General features: G+C 41.0%; 1 protein-coding gene across 4 annotated transcripts in view; it reads right to left on the bottom strand.

Annotated features, from left to right (window-relative positions):
* Positions 1 to 21,520, bottom strand: part of IBR3 (acyl-CoA dehydrogenase-like protein) — a 381,815-nt gene that overhangs the window by 116,326 nt on the left and 243,969 nt on the right. For all 4 annotated transcript variants that reach the window (XM_089419565.1, XM_089419562.1, XM_089419564.1 and 1 more), the window contains one exon: positions 18,760 to 18,844. In XM_089419565.1, coding sequence (XP_089275691.1) covers positions 18,760 to 18,844 — 85 coding nt within the window. The remainder of the gene's footprint in view (positions 1 to 18,759; positions 18,845 to 21,520) is intronic.

The following is a 21,520-nucleotide window of genomic DNA, read 5'->3' as shown; positions in this document are numbered from 1 at the left end:
ATATGGAGGCACAGGGTCACCAGCTTTAAGGCGTAGAACCATATCAGATTTCCTTGATGAAGGGTGTAGGAATGATGTGGATTCAAAGGTTTACAGGTTTCTCTATGCATGTGGGATACCATTCAATGTTCTTCGCTCACCTTATTGGCACGAAATGATTTTTGCCATAAACAATGTTCCACCAAGTTTCCGAGATAAGGAGGCAAGGGAGCGGGGATACACAGGAGCGGCTTATGCAAAAGCTCCCCACCAATTTTTAGGAAACGTGGGGGGACGTCGGGGTCTTAAAAACTTATAAATATAAAATATAAATCGATGAATCATATAACTGAAACAAATTTAAAATGAAAAGCATGATCATTGATATCATTATCATATAAATTATAATCATACATCATACATGTAAGTTTGTAACTGTACAGTGTAACTATTAGTCTACTAACTTACTAACAATGCACAATGAAAATAAATTATAAAATTATATATGTTTAAACTTTTAAACTTTAAACCATATTGATGTTCCACTTCCAACTATGAACATTGAATACTAAATATTGAAATAAAATTATAAAAGACAAGTGTGATACATCAAGAGTCAATAATTTTAATTTTATAGAGTCAAAATAACATAAGAACATATCAAAAGATAAATGAGCATAATTGCTCAAGGTAATCCGTTCAACGAAGGAGTAGACAGAAGGCCCTTCCCAATCGGTCAACAAATATTAAAAATTACGATTTTTTTGTTTCATAAAAAAAATTTGCGAATTTTTTCTTGGGAGACGACCCCCTCAAGGCCCCTTAAGACCCCTTTTGCCTAGGAAACGACCCCAAAAATTGAGGAAACGACCCTTTTCAAGTTTCCTCGCGTACCTGTTTTTTGGGAGCGCGGGGAAATGACCCCCTCTCGTCCCCAAGTCCCCGGAGCGCGAGCGAGCTAGGAAACTCGACCCCCAAGTGGGGGGATGAGACCCCGTGGAACACTGGCCATATATGATGCCCCTAAAGGATACAAGAGCCCTGGGTATGACAAGGCAAGAACCGTTGGACTTGATCATGAAAAACCAAAAATATCACATTCTTTGAATAGAATGACAAGTTCTTGGACTGACCATGGGGTGTCCATTGTATCTGATGGATGGACAAATGTAAAAGGCAAGCCATTGATAAGTGTTCTTGCTGTGTCTGTTAGTGGTGCCATCTTTCTAACTGCATATGATTACTCAGACAAGTTCAAGACCGCCATCAACATTGCAGAAGCATTACTTGAAACAATTGACCGTATTGGGCCATACAATGTCATCCAAGTCATCACTAATAATGCTCCTAATTGTAAGGCAGCAGGAGCAATTATTGAGGACAAATACCCCAACATATTTTGGTCTGGATGTTTGGTTCACACATTGAACCTTCTGATGCATGATGTTGTCAAGAACAAAAATGCACAATACAAATGGATTGGTGATTTGTACAAGGCAAACAAATGATAAAATTTATTACAAATCATAGCAATACCCATGGCCTTTTCCGCAGTCACCCAAGATTGGAGTTGTTGAAGATTGCGAAGACCAGATTTGGTAGCTATTACCTCACCTTCAGGCGCCTTTTGAAGGTAAGAGAGTCATTGGCTAGCATGGTATCAAGTCCACTTGGCAGGTATTAAAGGAAAGGGCTACAAATGCAGCGGACAGGCGAGGTTTTGAACTGGTGGAGGAGGCCGCTCTTGATGGTCAGTTTTGGTTAAGTGTGAGGCAATTATTGGATTTCACCAAGCCCATTTATCACATGATTCGGTTTGCAGATACAGATAAACCAGTGATTGGCGAGGTGTATGAGCAGATGGATACCATGTTGGGGCAAATAAAAGATATTGTTCATAACAAAGATCCCGACTTGTACAAACTGATTCACGATTTTGTGTGTGTACGGTGGAATAAACTTAATCTTCCACTACATTGCTTGGCGTCTATCCTTACGCCAAAATACTACTCTACATCTTGGTTGGGCCAACTTGCACCAGGGGGTGGGATTAGGACCAAACCCCATTTAGATGCAGAGGTAACTAGAGGATATTTGCAAGCATTAGAAAAGTTGATACCTGACAGGGAGGAATGTGCAGCTGTGCGCCTTGAAATAGGCAAATACTTCAGTGGCACTGGTTTGTTTGGTAACTTCCATGCAATGGAAGACAGAGACAAATTTGATTCTCTCACATGGTGGGAAACATATGGCGACCAAGGACTTTTGCCAAAATTGGCAAAAAAGGTTCTATCACAGGTTGTAAATACTTCTTCTGCAGAGAGGTGTTGGAGCACCTACAGCTTCATACATAATGTGAAAAGAAACAGACTCAATGAAAACCAGGCTGAAAGCTTGGTTTATGTGCACTACAACTTGAGGTTGTTGAGTCATTACTGTGATCGGGCTTATGAGGATCCCACATATAAAATTTGGGACAATCACCCAGAGGAAGACAATTTGGAGGATGGCACTATACATCTTGAAGAACTGGAAGAGGAACTTATAAGGGATGAAGATGAAGCAGCTGCAACAGCCATGCCACCTCCACCATCCAGTAGCAGTGCTCGAGTTTCGAGTCTTGTTCCTTTGCTGTCGCCACCTCCATCTACACCCTCACATGGAGGGCATGTGCCTTCTAGTTCTGGTCATCGGTCTGTGCGGGAGACTCCTAGAAGACCACCACGACCTGCTTATACTCCTGGAGACTCTCGTGGCAAGGGCCACATGTAGATTTACAGTTTACTTGTCTTTTCTAGTTTCTATTAGTTTTCATAACTATTGAGTCTTGAGTCCTTGACTCTTGACTCTTGACTCTTTCATATCATAATGATATTTTTTGTAAACAATATATGACTGTGACAATGAAAATTTGAAGTTTGAAGTTGGCAATTATAACTCATTGGTAATGATTGTGAATTATGAATATGATGCTTCGTGATAGACTAAAGTTGTTTCATTTCATTTCATTATTCATGTTTCATTTTATAACATTTCATTTCATGTTAACAGTTAGAACTTAGAACTTAGAAATATCTAAGATATTATTTCTTGTAATGGTTAAACTTAGCTTACAAGTACAACTTTGGTGATCAATGATGATAAATGGTATATATTGAATTTTCAATTTTGAAAGCTTGAATTTGAAACTTTAAGATTGAATTTGATGAATCATGATTCACAAGACTCAATATGTTGCAGTTGTAATATGTATGTTACTAACTTGTGGACATGGTTGATGAAGATTATATCTTCTAGATGATTGATGTGATATGGTTCAATGATCAATCTATGTTTTTTATGTTTTTTATATCTAATTCATCATTCTACATGTTTTTGTTGACATACATGTATCAAAAATTAAAAAATATAAAAAATATATATATTTTTAAAAAATCGCTCTGGGATTCGCTCCCAAACTGGGAGCTTCTGAAAATGTCACTCCCGCTCCCGCTCCCCACTTTCACTCCCGCTCCCAAGGAACATTGGTCCTCCCTAATTGAGAGGAAGAGATAGACACTACATTCTTGTCTTCACTTGGGAAGAAATAATGGAGGATTGGGTGACCATCTGGCATTCGATACTCTTGAGAATGTGGTAGGGCATTCAAGACAAGAGTAGTCATGGATCGATATTCTTTGAGGATTAGCTACCCAAGATAAGAATAGTCCAATGGGAGGTCATACTCTTTGAAAACCCGAGTAAGGTATGTACCATGGGAGACAATGATGATGGTGTCTATACATCATTGATCTCGCCAGCATTGTGTTTTGATCTTGCGGAGAGATAGAGTTGTTAGTCAAGGCCTTGCTATGTGACAATGTTGGTTAATATGATGCTAGACAGATGGGTTACCAATCTGACTCTTCCTATGAGATCTCTTCAGATTGAGAATAACCATGTACCTCTTATGAATACCTTCCTAGTTAAGAGGGAGCGTTGAAAAATGTGTAACTAGGTTTCATGCTCAAGTTCTTTTATTATATAGGTCAAGCACCCATTGAGCGCTTCTAGGATTTGTCCTAGGAGGAAGATTCATTAACATATATGGAAGACCCTATGAGCAAATTGTAAAATGTAAAGAAAAAATTATTTTGCCTTGAAAGTATCAAAATACCTCCAAGATCAAGTCGACCTAATGAGTTGTCAAGTCAGCCTACATGAAGAGCCATGTCCACCCTTGAAGAAGCCTATATATAAGAGGAACTCATCCTCCATTTGGATTAGTCACTCTCTCATCTTGTAGTCGAAGAAAAGAAGTGCGAAGAACAAAGTACGAAGAAGGGGAATTCAAAGAAGTCGAAGTGTTTCTGGGTCTTTTCTATTCTTCTAGGAAGATCGAAGTTAGGGTTTTCTGTGCTAGATCTTCTCCGGTTCGATTTTGGAAGCAAAAGAGAAGGGAAGGCAAGTGAAGGTCTCTTAGGGCATCTTACTAGCCCTGGGACTCAACTCAAGGCAAGAGAGGTCAAGAGGAAGGCTATTAGAGGGACATCGAAGTCTCCTAGGGAAGCAGCGACAGTTGCTAAGGAGCAAAATTTCGCATCTACTAGGAGGTCGTAGATATTGCAACAGGAGGCTGTGGTAGACTTGATCTTGGAGGGTATTGTTAATTTGGGGTAGCATCGGATGTGCTCTAGCCATGAAAATTGGTGGAGAGACTAAAGCACATGAGATCTCCAAAACCTAGAAATCGTTTTGGAAAAATCCATCCGAATGAAGAGTTATTAAAATAACTATTATTTTTAATGAGTTCCTAAGTCTAAACATAGGGAAATAAAAATATTAATGGGTATTAATAAAGATAAGGATGAGAAGCTTCCAAAAGATAAGGATCAAGTCTATTTTAATCTTAGCTGTTGATCAGGGACTTAATCTCAGTGATTGATTCATCAACAAGAAAAGTATAAAAGGAGACTTGAGGGTCAGTTGGAGATATACCGAGGGAGACCAGTCAGTTCGATTTCTAGAGTGGGGTTAGCTAAGAAATTTGAACTAGAGGTCTGGAGCGTAGCAAGAGGTAGCAGGTACGAAACAAAGAGTCGGAAATAGCACCAAAAGATTAGCACAGAGGGTTGAGAGGCAGACACAAAGCCTCTCAGGCAGACGCAGAGGTAGCAGGACTTCGCAGTCACTGGACGGTCTGCGTGGGTGATGCAGAGAGGCCCAGTGCTGACGCAGAGAGGCAAAAGCTAATGCAGAGGGTTTAGGATCTGCGCAGAGGCTAGCAAGCCTGAGATTGAGACTGAGAGAAGTGTTGGAGAATTCTTCTTTGTTGGGTAAGCCAGTTTGGCACCCAGTTGTACTGAGGAATAGTTGATTAATAAAATCCTCCTCTGCTGCACCAGTTTTCCCGCATTGGGTTTTTCTGGGGACAATTGTCCAAAATATCTATGTCTATGTGTTTTGATTCTTGTGCATCTATTTGTTTTTGGATTATGGTGTGATATCCGCAACAAAATTTATTTTAATGTTTACTAAAGGGTTTTAGTAAATAACTTATTGGAAAATAAGTAGGAAAAATAAATGAGTTGTTGCAGAGATAGAATTTTCACATGGTATCAAAGCAAGTAATTAGAGACAGAAAGAGAAAATCAATTATGGGTCGAGACCATGATGCAGAGGCATCTATGTAAGGAGACTCGCACAGATTTTCAGAAAATTGCACAAGAGACAATAATTTCGATTTCTCTATTTTGGCTTCCAGATTGAAAGAAGAAGTTGCTTGTGTAACTAGCTTTGCATCATCAGAGATGTGGTATATAAACAGTGGACCCTCTTGGCATATAACAGGAATCCTTGAATGTTTCTCAGATTATCAGGAGGAAAGGATGAATTTTCAGATCACCATGGGGAATAAGGCAAAGTGTACTCCAGTAGGAAAGAGTACCATAGTTTTTCAAACAGAAACGGGAGAGCAGTTCAATGCTACCAATACACTGCATGTACCAGGATTGGGGATGAACTTACTTTCTGTGCCGCAACTTCAAGGTAAGGGCTATGATGTTTTCTTCATCAAAGAGAAAGTATACGTCAAACACCTAAGCTAGAAAAAGAAGGTGTAGATCGGGATCAAAAGTAACAGGTTGTACAGACTACAACTAGAATCACCAATGGCACTGATAGGCAGTCATGGAGACAAGGATTTGAACGAACTATAGCACAGAAGAATGGGACATTTCCACCATGGAGCTTTGAGAATTCTCAGGAAAACTATAACAAGAGTTTCGGATCTTAGTACAGAACGAGATGATGTATCCAGAGGATGTGCTCTGGGAAAGTATGCCAAAGCAGCATTTCCTAGAAGTAAAAACAGGGCCAAGAGTGTACTAGGATTGATACACTCAGATATATGCGGACATATGTCCACTAAAGCTCTTAGTGGTGCGGAGTACTTCGTCACCTTCATTGATGGCCACTCAAGGAAAACTTGGATTTATTTTCTCAAAACCAATGAGGTTTTTGGTCGATTCAAAAAGTTCAAGGCTCTAACGGAGAATATGATAGGGAAGAAAATAAAAGTTTTGCACTCAAATAATGGTGGAGAGTATGTCGATAAGGAATTCGCTGATTTTTGCGCTAAGGAGGGCATCAGAAGAGAGTGGACAACTCCTTACCATCCAGAGAAAAATGGAGTAGCAGAAAGAAAGAATAGGACTATCGTAGAAGCAGCTAGGGCCATGATGTATGATCAGGACATGCCAAAGTTCCTATGGGCAGAAGCATGCAACACGACAGTCTATGTTCAAAATAGAACTCCTCATCGAGCATTGGGCAAGATTACTCCACAGAAAGTCTTCACAGGTAAGACACCTGAAGTCAGTCATTTCAGGATATTTGGGAGCTTAGCATATTGCCGCATACTCGAAAAAAGAGGAAGACGCTAGATCAAACTGCAAAGAAAGAATATCTAGGAGGATATAGCGAGAACGCTAAGGCATACAGAATCTATCTTTCAAGGAGTATGAAGGTAGTAGTTCGATGAAATGTGAAGTTCATGGAGGACAGGGCTTTCGGAAAATCTCGAGAAATGCCTTCCAAGGAGCAGTCAGAAAATGAGCCGTTGGTCAAACCTCTTCAACTAAAGGAAGTAAATAATTCTTCCTCAGATCAGGAAGAATCACAGGAGGAGGAGGAGCTAACAGAAGCACCAGCTACAGAGGAAGAACAAGCAGGGAACTTCGTCAGATTCTACGAGATGCAGAGGATTTCATCGGTGCACCAAGAAACAATAAAAGGGAGCGAAAACAGCCAAATAGATATCATGCATTAGTAGCTCAAGACGAGGGGCCTGCCCGTTTTCAAGAGGCTGCTCAACATCAGGTTTGGTTGGATGCGATGGTGGAGGAATACAACTCCATAATGGTGAACGATCTCTGGGAGGTAGTGCCAAGGCCTCAAGATAGATTGGTGTTAGGTTCGAGATGGATCTACAAGATTAAATACGCTGCAGACGGCAATGTGGAGAAATACAAAGCTAGGTTAGTGGCTAAGGGGTATGCTCAGAAGGAAGGAAATGACTACGAGGAGACCTTTGCCCCAGTAACCAGGTATAGATCTATTAGAACCGTGATATCTCTTGCAGCACAAATGGGATGGGAGATTCATCAGATGGATGTCAAGACGACATTTCTGAACAGGGTGATAGAAGTAGAGGTATACATTGAACAACAAGAAGGCTTTGAGACACATGAGAAGAAGTCTCATGTATGCAAACTGAAGAAAGCCTTGTATGGGCTAAAACAGGCATCTAGAGCATGGTATGGTTGAATTTATGGCTACTTCCAAAAGATGGGATTTGACATGAAGGATTTGGGACAAATGCATTATTTCCTAGGGTTGGAAGTTTTGCAGCAAAAGGGGGAGATCTTCCTTGGGCAAGGGAGATATGCTACCGAAATTCTGAAGAGATTCAAGATGGAGGATTGTAGACCCATGGCTACTCCAATGATCACCAACTGGAAGAAAATTGATGCATCAGAAGACAAGGATGTTGATCCCACCTTATACAGGTAGCTCATAGGGTCCCTGATGTATCTGGTCAATACCAGGCCAGACATTTGTTACGCTATCAACACCCTCAGTCAGTTCATGGTGGAATCGAAGAGGCCGCACTAGGCAGCAGCCGAACATGTTCTTAGATATTTACAGTAACAATCAATTATGGACTCTTGTACACCAAGAGTAAGGATATCAAATTGAGTGGATTTACTGATGCAAATTGGGCTGGAGGTTCAGTGGATCAGAAAAGTAGGAAACAGAAATCTGTAGCCCTGAGCTCAGCTGAAGCAGAGTATATGGCCACAAGCACAGCTTTGTGCGAAGCCATATGGCTTAGAAAACTGCTTGTGAACCTATTTAGAAGAAAGATGGAGGCGACCAGGATCATGTGTGATAATCAGAGTTGCATCAAGCTCTCTGAGAATCCAGTATTTCACGATCGATCAAAGCATATTGCTATTCGGTGTCACTTTGTCAGAGACTGTGTCCAACGAGGAGATGTACAGTTGAGCTACACTCCTACAGGAGAACTGTTGGCAGATATCCTCACCAAAGCCCTTGGAAGAACCAAGTTTGATTATTTCAGGGAGAAGATGGGGATGATAAGGAATCCATTTCCATAGTAGAAATGGGTATGATGTTGCAGCACAGTAGCGGTTAGCAGTAGCACGATGCAACATAATGAGAAGGGGTTGCAGTGCAGATGCATTGTTGGGAAAAAGGACCAGCAATAGCACGGATGCGAAGGGAGTTGCAGTGCAAATGCAGTGTTGGGAAGAAGGACCAACAACAACACGGATGCAGAGGGAGTTGCAGTACAGATGTAGCAGTGGTAGTGATAGAGCCATCGGAAGCAATACAGGATGCAATAGTGCAGAGGATGTTGGGTGGGGAGGCTCAGCATCAGCACATGTAGCGGTGTTGTATAATCGGAGTGATGCTTAGTGTGGAGTATTACTAGAGCACATTCCTCGCTAAGAGGGATTGTTGATCTGGCGTAGCATCAAATGTGCTCTAGCCATGAAAATTGGTGGAGAGGCTAAAGCACATGAGATCTCCAAAACCCATAAATCGTTTTGGAAAAATCCATTCGGATGAAGAGTTATTAAAATAATTAATATTTTTAATGAATTCCTAAATCTAAACTTAGGGAAATAAAATATTAATGGGTATTAATAAAGATAAGGATGAGAAGCTTCCAAAAGATAAGGATCAAGTCTATTTTAATCTTAGTCATTGATCAGGGACTTAATCTCAGTCGTTGATTCATCAACAAGAAAAGTATAAAAGGAGACTTGAGGGTTAGCTGGAGATATACTGAGGGAGACCAGTCAGTTTGATTTCTGGAGCGAGGTTAGCTGAGAAATTCAAACTAGAGGTCTGGAGTGCAGCAAGAGGTAGTAGGTACGGAACAAAGAGTCGGGAACAAAACCAGAAGATCAGCGCAAAGGGTTGAGAGGGACACACAAAGCCTCTCAGGCAGACGCAAAGGCAGCAGGACTGCGCAGTCACTGGAGGGCCTACGTGGGTGATGTAGAGAGTCCCAGTGCTGACGTAGAGAGACAAAAGCTGACGCAGAGGGTCTAGGAGCTGCACAAAGGCCAGCAAGCTTGACACTAAGACTGAGAGAAGTGCGGGAGAATTTATCTGTGTTGGGTAAGCCAGTTTGGCACCTAGTTGTACTGAAGAATAGTTGATTAATAAAGTCCTCCTTTGCTGCACTGATTTTCCCGCATTGGGTTTCTCCAAGGACAATTGTCCAAAATATCTGTGTCTATGTGTTTTGATTCTTGTGCATGTATTTGTTTCTAGATTATGGTGTGATATCTGCAGCAGAATTTATTTTAATGTTTACTAAAGGGTTTTAGTAAATAACTTATTGGAAAATAAGTAAGAAAAATAAATGAGTTGTTGCAGAGATAGAATTTTCACAGGTATTTGTTTGAGTCTAGGTCATGGTGTTCGTCAATTGAAATATCTTAAAGATAAAGAAGAGATTTATGGGTTTTCCGCTCAAGTAGAGGGGTTTTGGCCCTGCCTTGCAGCCTATATACTATATCACTGTTCTTACTATTTTGGCAGTTGTTTGCTATATTGCACATTGGAATAATAACGAACAAAGCTAAAAAGTAAAAGGTAACACAAACAATGATCAAGTTAAGAGAATTAACATATTCATTTCCCTATTGAATTCTCAACAACTTCTAGGTGGAATTTCTAAAAATGATTTCTAGGTATTGGAGATCTCACGTATTCTAGCCTCTCCACCAAATTTTGTGGCTAGAACACATCCGATGCTACAAAAACTAACACTCATATTTGCATTCATGACCTGTATCTTACATGTTTACCATGTGTTTGACGAAATGTCTAGTATGTTCTGGTCAATCTAGATCAAGTTTTTGATTCAAGTTTGAATGTTTAGCTTTGCTATCCTGTTAAATGTGATTCTGGAGAGTTACAAGAAGTTATGGCCAATGGTCTGGGGGCTAACCTAAAAAAGTGACTCAAATCTCGGGACTGCAGGCACTAAACTAAAGATTTTAGGTCATATCGGCTGGCATCTAGGCTTATGAGTGCGGTTGGAGCCTCATAACCGCATGCATGCCTTGTTGTGGGTGCGATTGGGGATACAAGTCAGAGAAAAAGAGTTCCATCTCATGGATTAATCACCTGGGGTGGTTGTTCAGCCTCTAAGTGATTTGTGGTTCCTGAAGAAGGTCAGTAAGTCTCAGTTGTAGGCCCCACTTCCTTAACTAGAACTACGAGGTTGGATCATGTCATAGTGGCACTCTGCTTCACATTTACCCGAAGGGCTTCTAAAGGGGGTAAATGTGGGAAGGACGTGTTATAGGGAGAAAGAAATTTGACCGTAGTATATATGTGCAAGGTCCATGGCAACATATCAAGTGTTGATCAATAGGGCTACTAGCTGGCCAGCTATCCAAGGAGGAGAAAAAATTCTCTTGCGGGGTACCCACTTTTTGGTGGGTAACAATGTGTTAAATTATGGTATGTTCTATGCTTAGAGCTATTTACTTCTTTTCTTCTTATTAGCCACAGATTAGCAATCACATATACATTAAGTAAAGTGCAAATAAAACATTAAACAATCAACAAAAAACAAGCCAAGACAAGAGACACAAGATGTGGCAGCTAGCCAGGGACAAACCCCAATGTGGGGAAACCCTTTGATCAAATCTTCTTTTATCTTCAATAGCTCAACAGAGAGAAATAGTACAAAATCAGAATTCTGTAATTTTATATCAGTAGCAGCAAACCCTAGATCAACAAAGTCAAACTTGGTCAAACGAGTTGAAAATGACCTCCAATATGCTTGGTCAATTTCCGGTCAACTAGCCCTCAAACAGCCTGAAGAAATAGCCCTTGAACAGCCCCAAAAACATAGTCAAACTGTTGTTGACTGAAATCAACCTCCCCAAAACTAGGGCAATCAACGCTGGTCAAACCTATGGACAGATTGCCTCGATTTTTGTGCCAAAATTTGTGGCCTGCCTAGGAGATGCAGCCACACCAAAACTGCACCCTTGATGAGTCAACGCTTGGTCAACGCAGGTCAAAGAGACCTTCAGCAACTTCTGCGTCCTCCTTTCAGCATCCTCCTTGCCCTAATGCATCCTCCTTCCCACGTGTGAGTTGCTCCTTGTATAACCCAAAGCTAAGGAGAGAGAGAAGAATGAGTGAGATGAGATGATGAGAAAATGAATCAACCTCTCTTGTATTTATATGATTCACTGGGCATGTGTGCCACACATTTCATTGTTGGCCGACCTTGACAATTTGTCAAGTAAATACAAATAAATTCATATCTCCATAAATACTTGTCGGAATCGGATGATCTTTAGATCAATCCTACACCTCTCGACAAGAGGAATCTAGGAAAAATATCAACTACCATAAATGAGGTGACCCACATGGAGTTTGGCCCTAGTTGCCAATTTTAACACTCCCTCTCAACTAGGGAGAACTCCATCTGCAATCCGTCTGACCGTTGCTACTATCCCAGCCATCAAATGCATTGCCCTGCACTGCTTGGCCCTGCTCTGCTCTGCTCGAACTATGAAGAAGAAGAAATGATCGAGGATGTATCATACCATCCTCCACTGACCCAAAGTCCGTCTTAGAGTGTGTCATACTACTCTCACTGATCCCAGATCAGTATCATTGATCCCAGATCAATGGAGGTCATCCTAGCATAGGGAGTACGGTAGATACAATGATGCGTCCATCGATAGTACTACTATGGTCCCTAACCCCATTTCCCTACTCATTGATCAGATGAGAGGTACTTCCCATGAGTCCCAGACTGCATGAGTAGGATGCCTCAACAAGAGAACTAATCATCTTGTCCACAAGAGAATGAATCATCATGTCCAACAATCACCACAAGAGAACTAATCATCTTGTTCCATAGTTGCCACGGAGATCTAATCATCCAGGCCCACAAGAGAACTAATCATCCTGTTCCACAATTGCCACGGAGAACTAATCATCCTAGCCCACAGGAGAACTAATCATCCTATCCTACAGTCACCACTGGATGTCATAGGGGAAGGTTGAACTTTTCACCCTGTACATAGTGCACCACTAGGGGATGGTGAGTCGCCCTATGGTCGCATGTCGCTCCAAGAAGTACCTCGCACCCCCTGGAGCTCCCAGAGCTCAATACATCATACTCGACCCTCATAAGAGGTTCTCTAAATGACACCAAGTCGTTCTCAGAAAGTCAAGAATTTGACCTTTCCCAGGGACTTCGTCAAAATGTTGACGACCTGTTCATCTGTACCGATATGTTGGAGCCTTATTGCTCCCCATTGCACCATATCCCAAATATAGTGGTACCTGATATCGATATTCTTGGAGCGATCATGAAATACGGGATTCTCTGATAAACGAATCTCGCTCTGGTTGTCACACAGGATCAAGGTGGTATCCAATATAAATCCAAACAGCTCACTGAAGAGATTTCGCAACCAGACCGCCTCACAAGAGGCCATACTAGCAGCAATGTACTCTGCCTCGGCGATGTTCAAAGCCACTGACTTCTACTTCCTGCTCATCTAGGATATCGAGGCAAATCCCAAAGAGAAACAGCACCCAGAAGTGCTCTTTCGGTCCACCACACTGCCTGCCCAATCAGCATCGATATATCCATGTAGTCTCACATCTCCGGCAGTGTATCTTAACCCATGAGTGATTGTGCCACGACGATATCTCAACAGATTCTTGGCCCCAATCCAATGTGAGTGGTGAGGCTCAACCATATGTTGACTCAACGTGTTGACTGCAAAACATATATCTGAACGAGAGTTCACCAAGAACATCAATGCTCCAATGAGTTGACGATACTCGGTAGCATTTCATAAAATGCGTCCAGCAGCACTACCGCTTAACTTCTTGAAGTCAAGCTCCATCGGGGTAGTCACAGGCTTGCAGTCCACCATACCAAATCTCTCCAATATCTTCACCACATATTTTCTTTGAGATAGGAAAATCTCCCCTGGCTTCTGCCAGACTTCTAGTCCTAGGAAATAGTGCATCAGTCCTAGGTCCTTCATCTCAAATTTAGAAGCCAACTCCCTCTTACATTTGTGAATGAGAGGGTCTGCACCTGTTAGAAAGAAGTCGTCAACGTACAGCACCAGTAAGAGAGGATTGTCATCTTCAACCTTAAAGTAAAGGTTAGGGCCAACTTCACTCCTAGTGAATCCCAGCTTCATCAAGTAGCTATCGATCCTCTCATACCACGCTCGGGGTGCTTGCTTCAGCCCATAGAGGGCCTTCTTCAACCTGCACACATGAGATTCTCGATCATGAATCTCAAATCCTTCGGGTTGCTCCACATAGACCTCCTCTTTGATCGAACCATGCAAAAACGCGATCTTGACATCCATCTGATGTAGGTTCCATCCTTGCGAAGCAGCAAGGGCTATGATCGAGCGGATGGTGGTATATCAAGCAAGAGGTGCAAATATCTCGTCATAATCTATACCTTCCTTCTGAGAGAAGCCACGAGCGACAAAACGAGCCTTATACTTTTCCGCACTTCCATCAACTGCATGCTTTATCTTGTAAAACCATTTCGAAGTGACAACTGCTTTGTCCTGGGGTCTAGGGACCACATCCCAGACATTGTTTTTCATGATGGACTCATATTCCTCAGTCATAGCATCCTTCCATACTTGATGCTTGACAGCTTCTGCGAATGACGAAGGCTCATTTTGGATGATCGTGCTCATGATGGTCAAGTATCCCTGATACCTAGTCAACTTCTTACTTTCCCGGAAGGTTCCCCTAGGTGCAACATGCCCTTCAGCATCATCAAGTGTCCCCCTAAGCCATGAAGGCCTCTTCCTAGAAGAGGAAGGCTCTTGCGGAGGGGGATCAATAGGATCCATAGGTTTTTCCACATCGGGCATCGTCTCATCTTCCTTTTCCTTTGGTTCTCTGGTGTCAGCTTCTTTAGATCCCCTTTAAGTAGGAAGATTGTCAACTTTGCTAAGAGCCATATCTTCGTCAAAGGTGACATCATGGCTAATCTCGATTTCCCTTTGACCAGCCACATAGATTCTATAGCCCTTAGTGTTTTCGCTATAGCCCACGAAGATTCCTTTCTTTCCAGATGCACCCAATTTATTCCTCTTCTCCTTCGGCACATGAAAATATACTAGACTTCCAAAAATTCTAAAATGAGATACATCAAGTTTCTTACCAGTGAACATCTCTTCGGGAGTCTTGGAACCCAATGCTTGATCAGGGCATTGGTTTTTCACATATACGGCGGTATTCACAGCTTCGGCCCATTGAAACTTCAGAAGTCTTTGATAGTGAAGCATAGCACAGACAGCTTCCACAATCATATGATTCTTCCTTTCCGCCACACCATTCTACTCAGGAGTATACGATGTTGTAGTCTCCCTCTTAATGCCAACCTCTTTGCAAAAATCATGGAACTCATTGGATTCATACTCAGTTCCATTATCAGTCCTTAAGATCTTGATCTTCTTTTCAGTTTGATTCTCGATCAAGGCTTTGAAGTGACGAAACCAAGTGAACACTTCATCCTTCTTTTTCAAGAAGTATATCCAAGTCTTGCGAGAATAATCATCTGTAAAAGTGAGGTAATATAAATATCCTCCCAAAGAGTTCACAGGCATCATACCAGATATGTCTGAGTGAACCAACTGCAATATATCAAAGGTTCTGCTTTGGCTTGAGGAGAATGGTCCCCTTTTGAGCTTCCTGTCACATCCAAGACATACACCTTCTTGCTCTACTTGCAACTCGGGCATCCCCGTCACCATGTGTCTTGCATTGGGTAAAGCTTTATAATGAAGGTGAGCAAACCTCCGATGCCATAGTTCGAACTGAAGTGATGTGTCACAAGACATGACACCCAGCGGACTTCCTCTGACCTGATATAATGAATCGACTCAAAACCCAAGAGTGAAAGCTTCCTTAAAATTCTTTTTCCATACACATACCTTGCCATCAATGAAGGTTACCTTGTAGCCTTTGTCCTCCATTGCCGAAACGGACACCAAGTTCTTTTTTAGATCAGGTACATATAGGACTTCTTACAAATTAATTGTATTGCCCTGATTCAATTGAAGAGTGACATTCCCTACGCCTTTCACGGGATATTTTGCATTGTCCCCAAGAACAATTTCCAGGTTGGTCTCCTTCTCTATCAGATTGGAGAGAGCTTCTTTGTAACCAGTGAAGTGCCTTGAGGCACCACTATCAATAAGCCAATTTCCCAGCAAGTCTGGGGGAGCAGTAGTAGAGAGTGCCGCTAGTAGACAATATTCATCTTGCTTATTGTTAACAACATTAGATTCATACCTGGAGTTTCTTGCCTTCTTGAAGGGTTGTCCTCTTCCTTGATTTTCGACATTTCTTTTACCTCTGCCATTCCTTTTATTACCTTGAGAGTGATTTTGGTCATCGTTATGGTGTGAGTCCCTTTTATCAGGGCACTCCCTCGCATAGTGGCCCATTTTGTTGCAATTGTAAAATCAACCTTTTCTTCCACCCTTTGGTCCAACCTTTCCTTTGGATTTAGCCCTAGAATTGTTTCTTCTTTTAGCATGAGAAGAAAAGGCAGAGAGATGGCCTTTAAGTGTGGGCATTTCTTTCTCTTCCATCCTTGTCTCTTCTTAAATACATCTAGCCATCAATTCCTCAAATCCTGGGATAACATTATTGTTGAGAAGAGTAGTCCTGAATATATACCATTCAAGTGGCAATCCTCCAAGGGTTGTGATAGTCATTTCCTATCAGGAACTACTTCCCCAATAGATAGGAGATCATTCTTGATCTCGGTGATCCTTAAGAAATATGCTTGCATACTCTCATCTTTGCCCTTCTTAATTTCCTTCAGCTTATTTCTAAGGAACAGAACTTGATTTGCATCATTAACTTTAAATAAACTCACCAGTCTATCATAGATTTCCTTGGAGGTTGTCAGCTCGGAAACATAGGCCACCAGGCGCTTGTCGATAGAGTCCCGAATGATCTTCCTTGCTTTGACTTCTCCCTTGGACCACTTGCTTTTGGTAGCAGCGGATGCATTTGATGGAGGCGCAACAATATTGCCTCTCACATGGTCCAACACTTCCTGATCTTCTAAAGTCAGATCGAGAGACATCTTCCATCCGTGATAGTCAGACTTCTCACGGAGCTTGTCTTCGGCGGGGAAGAGTGTTGAGGACCCCATGAAGTTTTTAGGATAGCCTTGCCAACCTTCTCTTCAGTGATTGCTCTTGCTCTTGCTTGGGCTTTGTCTTCACCTCAGCTCTGATACCATGTTAAATTATGGTATGTTCTATGCTTAGAGCAGTTTACTTCTTTTCTTCTTATTAGCCACAAATTAGCAATCACATATTCATTAAGTAAAGTGCAAATAGAACATTAAACAATCAACAAAAAACAAGCCAAGACAAGAGACACAAGATGTGGTGGCTAGCCAAGGACAAACCCCAATGCGGGGAAACCCTTTGAACAAATCTTCTTTTATCTTCAATAGTTCAGCAGAGAGAAATAGTACAAAATCAGAATTTTGTAATTTTATATCAGCCGCAGAAAACCCTAGATCAGCAAAGTCAAACTTGGTCAAACGAGTTGAAATTGACCTCCAATATTGGTCAATTTCCAGTCAACTAGCCCTCAAACAGCCTGAAAAAACAACCCTTGAACAGCCACAAAAGTCAAATTGTTGTTGATTGAAGTCAACCTGCCCAAAACTAGGGCAGTCAACACTGGTCAAACCTATGGACGGATTGCCTCGATTTTTGTGCCAAAATCTACGGCCTGCCTAGGAAAGGCAGCCACACCAAAACCACACCCTTGATGAGTCAACGCTTGGTCAACGCAGGTCAAAAAGACCTTCAGCAACTTCTGCATCCTCCTTTCAGCGTCCTTTCTTGTATTTATATGATTCACTAGGCATGTGTGCCACACATTTAACCGCTGGCCGACCTTGACAATTTGTCAAGTAAATACAAATAAATTCATACCTCCATAAATACTTGTCGGAATCGGATGATCTTTATATCAATCCTACACTTCTCGACAAGAGGAATATAGGAAAAATATCAGCTGCCATAAATGAGGTGACCCACATGGAGTTTGGCCCTAGTTGCCAATTTTAACACAGTGACCACCCCAAAAAGTCCTAATTAGCAGGTGCAAATGTTGGAGGTAATGTTTGACATTACATTTCAATAGTTTCAACTTTCAATCCTACTTCAACCCAGGGACAATCATCCAATGCAATGAGTGTTAAGTGCGCTATTCAAACTTATGACAAATCAGCTATTGGTGAGTGACACTCATGGGAGGTGGACCCGCAATTACTCTTGAAAAAATAATATTAAAATGACCATTAAAAAAGTGAGAAGTGGATTTGCCTTAAACTCAACTATGATAAAAAAAATTGCCACGCACTTAGCTTGATTACAAGGTTATTGTGACTCCTTCAATACAACTACAGCACAAGCTAGGCCCCCACACCTCACAGGCATAGAGTAAGGGCAAAGCCAGCTACGAAAGAGATCATTTTTTCATGGACTATCACAAAATGTGAAATCAAAAAATGCAATTTTCAAAGGTATTGGACCTCCCTAAGGAGTAAAATTGGGAAATTCCCAAGGACCATTACACTATAGTCTCCAAAGTCCACTTCCACTTTATATCCTGTGTTCTTTATGGGATCCTTACAAGAAGAAAGCTGTCACAAAAAAATTTCATGCTTTGGAAAATGAAAACATTTAGTTCATTCTACAATATATGCAATGGAATAATCTTCCAGGAAAGTATAATGTGACAGACTCAGGAAATTACAGCATGTGAGATATCAATGTAGTTCAGACAAATGAATAGATCCCTATTGCAAAGCGTAAATATATAAACTAAGGCTGATTGTTCCCTCTAGGCAACGACTATATTATTGCATCCTATAGAAGCCTTCCATTCCTAACATTTCTTCCTACGATGGGACTGTACATTCATGTTGCATCATGATTTTATTTTCTAACCTTTCCATTAGCTACCGAATTTATTTTTTCCTGGCCTCCTGCATTTTAGCTATACCTAAGCTGTCTCTTTAATATTTCTTCTGTAATTTTCGACTCAAAAGTAATCAATATACATGACAGGTACAAGAAATTACTTTGCATGAGAAAAAAAGAATAAAAGGTTATACCGATTCATATATATTACCATAACTATCAGAATCTTGCATCTTGGATCCATTGCTCCACTTGTCCACCATTTCCGACCATTAATGATATAATGATCTCCTTCACTACATAACAAATGATATATTCATATCACTGGACTGTCTAATGACATTATTTGTACAAAATAATATAAGGTAATTAGACTGACTATGCATCTATATACGCTTTTCAGACAAAAGCTAATATGTGCAACTTATTTTTGGAAAAGCTGTGGAAGCACTTCACGTAAACAAGCAGTCTGTAACATTCTTCCTAGATGTTAATGACTCTCTAAAGCAGACACAGATTGATATATGAAGCCTATTTTTTCCTTCACCCTCATTGACTGGCAATCAAGGTTCCCAATCTGATAGTATAAATTGAGACAGACATGTCCGTACATGCATGCTTCAATAACTCATCATCTAAATAGCATGAAAAGAAGTAGCATAGGAGATCACCAAAGGAGACATGATGGAATAAAAAAAAGGAGATTACTTAAGAGGACTTGAGCTTATTAGAAGTCTTCTAATCAGTTCAAAGCCACTTACATTTCAACTGGTTAACAAATGGACATTGCCTTTATGTAAAATCCCATTAGATCTGCCTAGTCATCATCCTCTGCAATTATGGCATATGACCTCAATTTCAATGTGGGTTGAAATTTGCAGGTAGTAGGTTAAACACTCAATACACCCCTACAATGTAGCTATCATCTTCAGAGAACTTCCTAAGACATACCATATCAAGATTGAGGTAGATGTAAATGCAATACAAGTTGCAGATGGTGATATATCACATGTGATGTCTTATTTGCCTATTTAACTTGGAAATTCTTCTTCACTCATATTTGTGTGTAGTATGTACATTAACTGACATTTTTATCCAGTCCTGTGCAAACTCTGCCATCCCTAGTCTATTGTCACCAAACACAGGAAATGCTTGTTTGCCTGGAAAACTAAGCCACAATGTTGTGTCCCCAGAACTCCAAAACTATTGCCTCGGAGAAATGTGTGAAGAGCAGCCTGTTGTAATTACTACTCAACAAAGCATTGAAGAATATATAAATGGAAGGTATTGATATCTACACTTTTGATGAGCCATCTAAATGTATCTTTTGTATCGAAGAAAGGATAAGAATCCATGCTGGCATCTTGCTGAAAGAAAATTTCCTTGCGGATGGAATTGCCAATTGTGTCCCTCCAGAGATAAGTTGTCAGTTTCCTACACTAGATCTTTGTTACCCACCAAAATTGGTAACCCTATAGGGGAAAACTTTTCTCCTACCATGGAGGGTTAGCCAGCCAGCAGCCCTACACATTCCTCAGTAATGATGATATGCCACATTCCTCTGCCATTGCACGGGTCATTCACCTCTCAACATCTGCCATTCCTCTTGAATGAGGGTGGACTACCACTCAGCAGGTACTTTAACCATTTTCAACCAGGTTCTTTTACTTAATGTTTTGAGCATTCTAACATAGATAAAGGTGTGATCTGGATGATTGACCGATTTTGACTGTAAACTTGTTCTCTCACCTTACCACAGAGTTAGTCTTTAGCCCTAATCCAGTGGGATCTCCAACAAGGCCTTAGGGTTATAGGAGGGGGCACTATGGGAAACTTGGATTGAAGTAACATCTCCATAACAAGTAGCGTGTCCATAACCATTCCATATTTAACTTGCTTTGACTGATGTATCATGTATAGTAGTTATATTACCACTTAAGGATGAGTCAATTCAATGCTCATCAGAATTGCGACATGCAAGGGTTCCTTTTTATGATGTAAGGAAACAACATGTGCTCAGGAACCAAATGATGGCCGTAATGAGTGAGGCATAGCTCATGCTAGGTTTTTTCCCACATACTACTGTATATGTCCTGGCCATGTTTTGCATTTTAATATTCTTTTATTTGTTTTGTGTCCATGATATGCTCTTTCTCTTCATTTAGCTGCATCAACCTCCCAAGAAAAATTTTTGGGCCCTACCCAGCTATGTGAAGGTATGGGTGCCGAATCCCAAAGAATGGAGGTGGAATACGAGCTTGTAATGTAAGATGGAAAGTGCTAAGTATGGCATAGGGATAGATGGTACAATGTTATCTCAATCAAGGCTTCACGAGTAGTGCCCCTTCTATACCCATTGGGCCATTACAGGAGCTCCCACTGGACTAGGATTGAAGATTAACCTCTCCTCCTTCCAGGTCACCCCATTATCCATATCAAATGCCCAAATACAAACAAGCATAAGCACCAGATTGCAAAATGGATAAAGTACCCTTTGGTCGGAAGCCCACCTTTGTGCATGTGCTCTCGGCAAATGGGTGAGAAGCATATGATTGATGCAAATGCCAAAGATAAAATGGCAATCGCTGTCAGGGATTGCATGGCTGGCCAATTGGATGTGAAGAATGGGAGAAAAATTTTGTACTACAGGGTCACCCTTTTTGGTGGGTAATAAGGCCTCGGGGTGACCTTTCACGTAAAGCTATGACTTTATGTGATACACATTTTGATAATTATTAATATTTTAAATTTCATTCATTTACTATATATTACGAATAATTTATTTTATATCCATAACATATGGAAGATAATTTGTGCAAAACGAGCTTGGTCAAGAATCAAGGGTGGACATCTTCATGTTATGCAGCCTTTGGTTGGCTACATAACTTGGTGGAATGCCTTGCTAAGCCTTTGTATTTTTGGTTAGGGTTTTCTATTGATGATGGATGGTCTAGCTAGGGTTTGGAAGCATT

The sequence above is a fragment of the Pinus tabuliformis genome, chromosome 4_1 (genome assembly GCF_031772625.1).
Source record: "Pinus tabuliformis cultivar Carrire ecotype Pingquan chromosome 4_1, CPIR1, whole genome shotgun sequence".
Classification (NCBI taxonomy): Eukaryota; Viridiplantae; Streptophyta; class Pinopsida; order Pinales; family Pinaceae; genus Pinus; species Pinus tabuliformis.
This window is presented reverse-complemented; position numbering and strand designations above follow the sequence as displayed.